The sequence below is a fragment of the Phocoena phocoena genome, chromosome 12 (genome assembly GCF_963924675.1).
Source record: "Phocoena phocoena chromosome 12, mPhoPho1.1, whole genome shotgun sequence".
Taxonomy (NCBI): Eukaryota; Metazoa; Chordata; class Mammalia; order Artiodactyla; family Phocoenidae; genus Phocoena; species Phocoena phocoena.
This window is the reverse complement of record NC_089230.1, coordinates 48691284-48702452: the sequence shown is the minus strand read 5'-3', so window position 1 is coordinate 48702452 and position 11169 is coordinate 48691284. Positions and strand designations below refer to the sequence as shown.

At 45.1% G+C, this 11169-nt stretch overlaps 1 protein-coding gene across 1 annotated transcript in view; it reads right to left on the bottom strand.

Moving 5' to 3' along the window:
• Positions 1–375: 375 nt before the first annotated feature.
• The window catches only part of SLC22A16 (solute carrier family 22 member 16), a 33693-nt gene continuing 22899 nt past the window's right edge, over positions 376–11169 (bottom strand). The window contains exons 6-8 of the mRNA XM_065889056.1: positions 9160–9269; positions 7709–7808; positions 376–747 (exon numbers count right to left, since the gene is read on the bottom strand). Coding sequence (XP_065745128.1) covers positions 550–747; positions 7709–7808; positions 9160–9269 — 408 coding nt within the window. The 3' untranslated portion in view covers positions 376–549. The remainder of the gene's footprint in view (positions 748–7708; positions 7809–9159; positions 9270–11169) is intronic.

Here is an 11169-nt window from a genome sequence, read left to right as displayed (position 1 = left end):
TGCATATTCAAGCCCTCTTCCTTCAGGGTGCTGGAAAGCAAGGTATCTTTTTGTGTAGCTACAATTTTTATGGTTAGACAAGTGTTTTTTGATGGGGCATTTCTGAATGACTTGAAAACTTGAATTTAGAGCTATGATTCTCCTAAGAGATGAAGGAATATCAGAAATAGAATCTTCGAGCAGCTTTGTCAAAAGAAACACTTTCACATGCCCCCTCGTCTTCCCAGTCGACAGTCCCGGTGTTGGGGGGAGGGGATCCTGATACTGAAGGGAGTGTGTAGCAGTCCCTCAGGGCTGCAAGAATCAGTGACACAGAAGAACAAATACGGAAAAATATTTTGTGGCAATAAGAAAGCAGTGTAAAAAAAATGCGAATTCTCATCTTGCTTTTTATTTCTTCTACTTTTACAAAACCATTGTTTCAAAACTTTCCTACAAAATTAAAAAAAAAAGACACATACACGTGACATGCAGGAGATGAGAATAATGTTCCTCTAATACAAAAGCATTAAACAATATTTCAGGTGCTACACAGCACGTCTGGCACATTTATTTATTAAGACCGGAATCCTCAGAGTTAACCACCGCGATATTTTCTAACGCAGTATTATCGGTCGTGGAAAGTAATTTGCCTGAACTGCTCTCTTTTTCAGTCTCCTCCCAAGTAGTTGTCAGAGGCTTCCCGAGGGTTTCTGGAAGCATGAACGTTAGCACTCCACTCACGAAGGCCAAAGTCCCAACAAGCAACTAGAAGGAATTAAAAAAAGAATAAGTGACACATGGAGAAAGAAGGGTATCCTTCAGAGAATAGTCATTTCTGAACCTTTTTCAGAGGGCAACAGAATTGAATTTGACCTAACAGTTGTCATTTATTCCTCAGTGAGACCTTTTGGTTACTTATGCTGGTCCAGGGGTTCTTTAATTTGTTGACTAGGCTTAATCTGATCACTCATTAACCACCTACTAAATAAATCCCAGTTATTACCTGCATTATTACTCATGTAGGCACTGTCCTAGGAGCTACACAGGGGAAAAAAAGTCCCTGCCCTGTCTTCCCAGACTCCAGAGTCTCATGGGGAAACCCAGAGTCTTGGATTTGGACTTGACGGCCAGGGACTGTCTTAGTCAACCCTGCCCCGGCCCCAAAAATTGACATGCTATCAGCATCCAATAAATGGTGGGGAATGAATGAATGCATGTATGCACAAATGAATGTTTCAATGAACCAAAACCTACAGAATTTAGGGGGAAACAAAACAGAGGCAATGGAAACTAGCTGCTACTGTGGGGGAGGGGTGGGTCCAAGTGATTTCCTGTAAAAATTCAGTATTTCTTAACTTTCCAGGTTTTGACACATAAAAGGCAAACTTTTAGACTAGCACCAAGGTGTTTGCTTTTAAAAATGCAAATCACATTAAAAACTAAAGTCTGCACATCTATTCTCTGTTGATCACTATGTAGATTTTGGGTGGATTTTAGAACTAAATCTCTTTATGGTCTGTAAAAACTTTGTCCTTATATAATTTAAACCCCTTTAGCAAAAAATACTGCCCGGGAAGACCCCATAAAAATAAATTAAGGCACGGTTTTTCTGATAAATCTGCATACTTGGTGCTTTTACAGCCTCTGAGACACAGTGCAACTGTGACGCACTGTGAGGCCACATCACTAACAGACGTGACCCGGGAAGACGGTTCCTTACTTTCTTTGCAGAACGCTGACAACCTAAATCTAGAAATACATGAGTAAGCCTAGAAGCAGTAACAGAATCTAAGGTGACATTGCAAAGGACGTAGAAACCCCAGAAGAGCCCTCTGCCAGGGTCTGAAAAACACTGAATAAGTCTAAACAAGAAATAGAATCAAATGGAATACCCAAGACAAGAATGGATTTTCCTTTTTAACTTGGTGGTAAGAATAGTCAGGCACTAAACAAACTCAGAACACTCCATCTCCTCTCTCACTCTCAGCAGAAGACCTGGTCTCCCACGGCCCTTGGCCAGCTCCCCCAACCCCACTACAAGCATCCCAAAAACCTCCCCTCCCCCCACCCCTTCCCCCCCCGCCCCCTCCCCCCCCCCCCCCGCCCCCGCCTCCGGCAAGGAGGAGCCTTTGTCGCCTCTCACCTCCTCCTGCGGGTGGGAGGTGGAAGGGTGCCGGTGGGGTGGGGTCTTCCTCCATCAGTAGACCTCCCTTCTTACCCGCTGATTTGTTTTTTTGGAACGCATCAATTGGATCTAACTTTTTATAAGATCTGTATTGGAGTATCGTTGATTTGCAACGTTGTGTTGGTTTCTGCTGCACAGCAGAGTGGATCAGTTATACCTATACATATATCCCCTCTTTTTTAGATTCTTTTCGCATATGGGTCATTACAGAGTATTGAGAAGAGTTCCCTGTGCTATACAATAGGTCCTTGTTGATTATCTACTTTATATATAGTAGTCTCTATATGTCAATCCCAATTCTCACTGATGTTTGATCCTTTCCTTTCCACTGGCTAGCTTCCCTCGGTAAAAATAGAAGTTCTTGAGCCTCTTATAATTTCTGTACCCACTCTGCCCAGGAACTTGTATTTGCGACCTGTATGACCCTGGGCAAGTGACTTAACTTTCCTGCTCCTCAGTTTCCTTATCTGTAAAATGGAAATAATACTACTACCTGCCCCCAAAGGACTGTTGGAAGGATAAAATTAAGTAACACATTTAGGGCACTCAAAACAGGGACTGGCTTATGTTAAGGAGTCAATAAATGGTAGCTATCATTACTACTCTCAAGTCTTTTGAAACAAGCAAAAGAGGCCCTCTGCCTCAGCCCACACCCACTGCAGCCCCCAGCCCATCCTCTCCACAGCGCTCACTGCTTCTCCTTCCATCCTGCTTTTCATAGCATGGCCCACTCCCACCACCCACAGAAGCTGCTCTTCCCAGGCCACAGATTCCTAGCTGCCAAACCTGATGCACGTTTTCCTGTTCTGCTCTTTCTTAGCCGCTGTCCTGTCCTACCTTCCTCACCTGCCCTCCTCCTTTGGGGTTCTGGTCACCTCCCTGGCTCCCCAGCTGCTGCATCTCAGTCTCTGCCCTGGACCTCTCTTCCCATCAGGCTTTAAACGCCACCGTTCCCAGGGTTCTGCTCTTCAGTCTCCCTCATCTCTTCATAAGCTGACTCCCAAATCTGTACCTCCCATGGGGGTGTCCCCTGATCTCCAGACCTGCCTCCTGGATGCCTCCCCCAGCCTCCGCCGTCAAGCAGGTACCTCACATTCATCACCCACAATTCAAGTGCACTGTCCTTCCCCACCTCAACCTTGTTCCCCCTCCGGGTTCCCTCCAGCCCCGAGGACAACCTTCCCATCCTTCCAGCTGCCCCCCTCCACCATATGCAAACTCATCACGGGTCCTGTGGATACAACTTTTCCATCCTGTCCTCTCCAACCCACCTTTAGGTCTGAATGTTCTTCTGTTCTGCTCTCCTTTGAGATCCTGCCCATCTTTTCACCCATATCTCCTGGCTCCCTCAACCCACCCTGGGTGTTAGCAGTAATGCTTGCATCCAAACTCAAACTGGTCAAGTTCCTTTTCCCTCTAAGTTTTTGCCTTCCTGTTTCCTCGGCGTGGAACTCCCTTCTCTCCGCCTCCACCTTGCTGACTCTCACTGGCTCCTCCAGACACAGATTAAAGCCCCCTCCTCTGGGAAACCTCCCCTCTGGCCCTAGGCTCGGTTGGTAGCCCTCGCCTACCACCCCATAACCCCAGCATTTCCCTACCACAGCCCTCTTCTCTGGGGCTTCTGCCTTCTGCACCAGACTGGACATCTCTCAGGACAAATGCTGTTTCTTTCATCTCTACTGCTTATCACCTAGCAGGGAGGCTAATTCAAAATCAACACTCAACCTTTGCCAAATGAGTTCATGAATACAAACAGGATATGAATTAGGTGTCCACTTTTTTTCCTTAGATTACTAAAAAAATGATGGTTGATAATAAAAGCAACAGAAGGAGTGATTTTCACGTGCTTCTTTTTGAAAGAGAAAATATAAGCTTATCTTCTAGATTACCATTCCTATTCCTCAAAATGAAAATACTGGCTCCCTAGGCAGTTTGACACCCATAAATAAGCTTAATGAGAAATTTAATAATTTATTTTTTACTCATTAAAAATAACAAGTAACATATACTACATCCAAAGGAAGTACCTTCACAGAATACTTTTGCAAATATACACAAGACCCTGCTGACAGAGGTTGTCCTGGGGAAGGGGGGACCAGGGTCAGGGTGGAGGAAAAACTTATTTCTCTGCATCCCTTTTAGGACTGTTTGTTTATTTGTTTGACCTATGCAAAAGGCATGGTATTTGGGTTTGAACCCAAGTTCTGTCACTTAAATAGGGATAACAAAAACAGTACCTGCATCCTGTGAAGACTACTTCTTGTAAAGCACTTAAAATAGAGCTTGTGGGCTTCCCTGGTGGCACAGTGGTTGAGAGTCTGCCTGCCGATGCAGGGGACGCGGGTTCGTGCCCCGGTCCGGAAAGATCCCACATGATGCGGAGTGGCTGGGCCCGTGAGCCATGGCCGCTGGGCCTGCGCGTCCGGAGCCTGTGCTCCGCAACGGGAGAGGCCACAAGAGTGAGAGGCCCGCGTACCGCAAAAAAAACCCCCAAAAAATAGAGCTTGTTACATAACAAGCACTATTTAAGTACCTGTTAAATAAAATTTAAAAACCCCTTTTAACTCTGTAGTCCATAATGGACCGTTATGGATGTTCTTTAAAAAAATCTTTATTTGGTTTTAGTAATTTTATAGCAGTTTGCTTTTATAGATTTGTCTATCTTCTTCTGTGTGTCTTAGCTTATTTTTAAAAACATCTTTTCCATTTTTATCTTTTATTTATTTAACAAAGAACATAAAGTGCTAGCACAAAGGAGATGCTTCTGGAAAAGTCCGTGACCTAAAAAGAGTGGTGGATTCTCCAAAACTCCTTTCTGTGTAGGCCAGACCCAACGCCCCCAATTAAGCAAACGACTGAGTGCCTTTTACTGGGACACAAGAGAGAACCCTGCTGAGCCAATGATTCCCAAAGAGCAGACGCATACCACCTGTGTATACCAGGTGATTTTTTTTTTTTTTTTTTTAAGGACGTCTCAATTTGTTTTACTACTTATGAGATTGTTAGTGAATTTTAGAAAAACATGTAACTAGTATAACACCCATGATTTCACTGTTATTGTTGTTTAGGGCAAAGCTAAATTTTAAAAGCCATTCTATTTGATTTAAAATATTAAGTAAATTATAGCATGAATGGCACGCAAGGTGAGAGAAATGCTCCGGTGGACTCAGTTGTGGGTACACAAAATGCCCTATCCTGCAAGAGTTCAACAATTTAACTGGGGGACAAAGACATACATGTGAATAATACAGCCAGACTGTGACAGCGGGCTGCGGAAAGGGTACACACGAAGTGCTATGCAGACCTGGGAAAGGGAGAGGTTGCATCACTGGATCTGGGTGGGCTTCTTAAAGAGGTGGAGTTTGCTCTGGTCTTAAAAGAGGTTTAGCTGCCTCATCTAAACCCCTAGAGCTTTGGGCCTTCCACTAGTTGTCCGGCAGAGGCAGTGCAGGAGGACGAACTAGGAATGAGGCAAGTGGGTCCAGCTCTGGTCTCATTTCCCCAGCCATGCAAGTCACAGCCACTAAAGCTCCAGGACACTCTCATCCAGAAGAACCTGGTGAGGCCGTTGCTCTCCACGAAGTCCAGGAAGACCCTGTGAAAGGGACTTCATAGACATACTGGGAAGAAATCACTGCCTTAACGCATCTTACGGTCCTGGGAGCCCTCAGGGCTCTGACCCAGATGGAGTGCAAGCTTCTGAGGCAGCCTGGATCCTAAAAGTTCTTGGATTTACCCCTCAAAAAGGAAAAAAAAAAAAAAAAGGTCTATATCTATCTACCGTAAAATATGATATAATTTTTTTAAATGCATAAAATAAATGCACAGTTTAAGAAATAATTATAAAGCAAACACATCATGGTCTTGATCACCCACAAGAAAACACTGCTTGCACCCCAGAAGCCTCCCCTTCTCTCCTCCACAGGTGGTCCTGGTTTAGTCAATTAGCCTTATCTGCTTTTCTGGTTTTAACATTACTTTCATGGCTACAGAATGTATAAAACTGGTCCCATTCTCTTAAAAAAAAAAAGATACATGAAGTTTGTGGGGGGAGGAGCATTCTCTGCAGAGGGGGTGTTGGGGCAGAGGACGCCGGTGGGGATGAATGAGAACAGGGTGTGGAGAGGAGGGGGAAGTGTGTAAGGAAACAAAACAAAATAGGGAACATGGGCAGGGGGGTCAGTCTGGAAAGGCCATGAGTATCAGGCAGAGTTTGGGTTTTGCTCTGAAGGTGAGGGGCAGTTGTACCAGAGCTCCGGTTCAGCAAACTACTCTGATGGGGCCGGGGGCGTGTGCAGGGAAGGAACCAGAGAGGCAGGCGGTGATGAGGGGCTGGACTGGAGTAGGTGAGTAGGCTGGTTGTGAGAGAGAAGGAGAGGACTCGGTGTCGTGGGTTGGAGGGGGTGGGAGAATAAAAAGTTGGTGCTCGAGTGTCACGCTGCAGGCCACAGACTCCTACCGCAGAGGGGAGACGGGTGGAGGAAGTGCAAGTCACCGGCCGGCTGGGTTTGGGAAACGGTGAAGCTGTTTAGTCACCCAGGGAGACTATCCATGGGGCTAGTGGGTCTGCTGCTTGGAAGAGAAGTCAGAATCAGGAGAGGTCACCCGCGCGCAGGGACTGAAAAAGACAGCCAGAATGGCTCTTGGAGAATGAAGCAATCAGAAGACAGGAGCACAGGAGGAGCCCCAGAGGGAACAGCCTAGAGAGAACGAGGACAAAGAAGTCCCGGAGAGGGAGCCTGGAGGGGGAGGGAGGGCCGGCCCACCCAGGGCTCTCCCCTTGGTGGTGCAGCCCCTCAGGCCACCCCCCACATTCCGCACTGTCCGCATTTCCCTGCCCCCTCCCCTCCCCTCCCCCCATCCTCTTCCTGACCCGGGTGTGTAACAGTGGTCCGCGTGGTTTCCCAAACTCTCAGCCCGGCCACGAGGACACGTGCAAACTGCACAGAACCCCTCGCACACTTCATAACCAGGAGGACGGCTCACACTGCCGGAGCCAGGAGGAAGCACGCAGGCAGCCTTGCCTGTGAAGAGCCCCTCAAGTTTCGGGGAAGCTGGAAACCACAGATCCCTACACCTCTCCGCCAGACACCACTGGGTCCTTCCGGGAGCAGCAGCCTCCAGAACTGGCCTTGACCAGCCGTCACACGGTGAGAACACAGAGGCAAGGGCTGGGGGTGGGAGGCAGCCTGCGGATCCAGACAGAGGGGCGCCGGCTGAGAGACCAGAGACCAGAGCTCTCCCTGCGCAGTCCCGGCTTCACAATGTGCTGAGCAGAGGCCCTGCTCTGGCTGGCAGAGCTGCGATTAACAGCTCACAGCCGGAGGCGGGGCGGGATAGGGAAGAGGGGGAGAAGGCAATCAACGAACAAGAAAAACAGCAACCCACCACCCTACTTACCAGCTGGTGAGCTGTTAATTAGGTTTCTATAAACCCCCATAACCGAATTATAAATTGGCTTCCAATAAATAAAAATATAGAAGGCAGTCAGCTCTTCTGCCTCGCTGCTATCTCAGTAAAGTTCTATCAACTGATGAACACCTGTGGCATGAAGATCCAAACGCTGGAGAGGTAAATGCAGAATGGGGCCGCGATGCTCCCCACACGGCCCACCGTGCTGCCACTCCCCACAGCCAGCGACCTGGAAACGCGGAGAGGATTAATACAGCAGCAAGAACAGAAGACAAGAAAGGCACAGGTTGCAGAGAGTGAGGGAACAGCTGCCCAGAGCCCCTGTCCACCCTTCCAGCAGAGAATAAATAGTAAAACTTAGCTTAATATACTTGGAAATAATTTTACTTTAATTTTTTTTTAATGCATTTTTTTTTTTTTTTAAGATGTTAGGGGTAGGAGTTTATTAATTAATTTATTTATATTTGCTTTGTTGGGTCTTCGTTTCTGTGCGAGGGCTTTCTCTAGTTGTGGCAAGCGGGGGCCATTCTTCATCGCGGTGCGCGGGCCTCTCACTATCGCGGCCTCTCTTGTTGCGGAGCACAGGCTCCAGACGCGCAGGCTCAGTAGTTGTGGCTCATGGGTCTAGTTGCTCCACGGCATGTGGGACCCTCCCGGACCAGGGCCCGAACCCGTGTCCCCTGCATTAGCAGGCAGACTCTCAACCACTGCGCCACCAGGGAAGCCCCTACTTTAATTTTTTAAGAATCGTTCATGATTTATATTCTCATTCTGTGAAACAGCAGTGTAAACAAACATGCAGATAATTCAAGACAATTCAAGACCAAAAAAGCAGGGAAACCAATCAGCATCAGCTATGCAGATGAGGCCCTTACATACGCTCATTGAGTCTAATATTGCGGATAACATCAGTCTTGTAGAGCAGGAGTTTATTTGGGGTATGGAGTCGGGATTTGGGAAACCGAAAGATTTATATCTATGGAACATCCTATTTCAATTTTTTAAAGTCAAGCAATATCTTAACGTGCTTTCCTTTAAAAGTTATTTAAACCTTATAGAATGTCTAGTAGGAAGCAAAGAATGTGCCTTCAACATGAATAAGTATCTCTTATTAAGCTGAGGAGAAAGGCCCCAGGAGAAACCAAACCTGCCACACAGCTTGATCTCAGCCTTCTAGCCTCCACAACTGTGAGAAAATTCACTTCTGTTGTTTGAGCCCCTCAGTCTGTGGTGCTTTGTTATGGCAGCGCTGACAAACTAACACAACTGACATCAGGACATCAAGAGATACAACCTGAGAAAATTAGCCTTGAGTCGATGTAAGTCGACTGTGTTTGAGACTTAAAATGGTTTTAGGATAATAAGAGTGTTATTTCAAAACAAGTTCTCTAATATCCTTGCTAATGACGTATAGACAAAGCCTCAGATTCAGAATTAGCATCATCATGTAACCCCCCCATAGCTCGGAGCTCCAGTAACTTCTACGGAAAGAAAGTATTTATACTCAAAGGCCAGATGAAATCAAATGACACATAAGTGAAAGATAACAAGAAAACAACAGAAAAATAAGTAACTCTTACCTTACAGTGGTTGGATACATCTCTGCTGTATAAAGGTATATAAGGCCAAACGCTGCCCCTATGGAAAATTTTCCAGCCATAGTTGCCACCACACACCAAACATGGTAATCCTGAAAAAATATATATTAGCAAAATAGACCATCATTTTGTCATCAAGTAATATTTTTAAAAGAAAAATAGAAAATCCTTAAAATTATTACTTAAAACTTTCTAATTCTCCAGTATTTTCCAGAACAATGAAGAGTTTTATTTTGTAAACTCAACACATGGTCTGCAAAAGCTTTCCATCTTTATGAAATTTAGAGGAAAGTTTTATTGTGCCTCCCTGCAGCCTTGGAGATTTCAAATTTCTAAATAAGAAAAGCTATTTGGGGAGAGACACTTTGGAATGAGACCCTCCCAGATGGTTTCTGCTGTTGTCCCTGACATGTTCTATTTCCTGCAGTGGTTCTCAGAGACCTCCCACAGTCGATCTTTTCTCTCCTCCTCTGTCTGCCAGATGGGTGTTGAGACCCAGGTGACCTTGGAGCTCATGTGTGAGGAGTGGCAGCACCTCTGTCAACCCGAGTCCCTGAATGATTCCATGGAGCCAAACACCCCCTTCACCACTCCCACAGCCACCAACGAGGTACACCCACATCGAACTTTCTATGAGCAAGAAATAAATGTCTATGATGTGAAGTTACTGAGATTTGGTGGTGCCTCTACTAAGGCAACCAGTGTCACCTTGTCACCTTAATTACTATTGTAGACGATATTTGTTGAATGAATTAATGGGACTTAAAAATTTTGTATTGTGTTGACATTACCATTTGGAGAGAAGTTTTATTAGAGGGGAAAAATTTGTGGCTAAGGGTTAGTACTCTATTTCTAGAAATCCCCATCAGCCACTTTCCTGTCTTCCACATTGCCGCTGGGGCTTAACCACCGTAGAACCTGAAGGTTCTAGGGTTTCCCTAAATCTTCACCGCTCAAAGACAGCTGCCATTAACTCAACAAATGTAACTGCAAGCTACGTAAAAACACAAACAAAAAGGGTGTGGATGAAGCTCCCTCAAATTGGCAGAGACCTCCTCATCTTAAGCAGTTTTAACTGATGTGTATCAGTTGTATATATCAATCACCTGGAAACGTCAATACATAAAACATTTGATTCACCAAACCTGATAATTAAGTGAAGCGTTACTATAAAAGGCAGTCACTGGTTAGCTTAAGTTAAATTTCAAACAATATGTAAAACTTAAAATGCCTTGATCTAAATGTTGAGATACTATTGCTTAATAATTATTAAATCGATTTAAAACAAAGTATTTTAAAGTATTGTTATAGTGACCATATTTTCCATATTGAGAATGAAAATACAGGTTTTCCATTTTGGGGGGAAAGAGAAGAGCACTTCTGGGTGCAAGAGGTATGCTAGGGGATGGAGTTTGCCAAAATACAGGAATGTGAAAGTCGTTTCAGTAGTTTATGGCACTGTTTCTCACTAAGAAATTGAATTTTAAAAACAAGCCCCTCGGGGGATTTATGCACACTAGAAATTGGAAACTATTAACCTACCACAGTGGAGAAAAAAAAACACAAGCCTACTTCAACTGGAACAATCCTGAACATAAGACATATCATATCTTTCAGCTGTCTCCATGGCTCCCTCCCTCCTTCAGGTTTCTGATCAAACATCACCTTCTCTGAGAGGCACACCATCCTCAATCACCTTAGATAAAATAAAATTGTTCACATGTGCCTTCCCCCTCCATACACAGTCATTCTCCATCCCTCGTCCTATTTTGTTTTTTTTATTATACTCAGAGAAACTTGACTTACTGCACATCCTCAGCACCTAGAAAAGAACCTGGCACATACTAGATGCTGGATAGATCTCTCATGAATGAATAAAAGTTTAAGATGACGATAATTACTGGAAGGTGCAATCTACTCTTCTCACTCAGGATGGTCATGTTGGCAAAATACAACCGTGGCCATCTCTCGGAAGTAGGATTATAGGCTTTT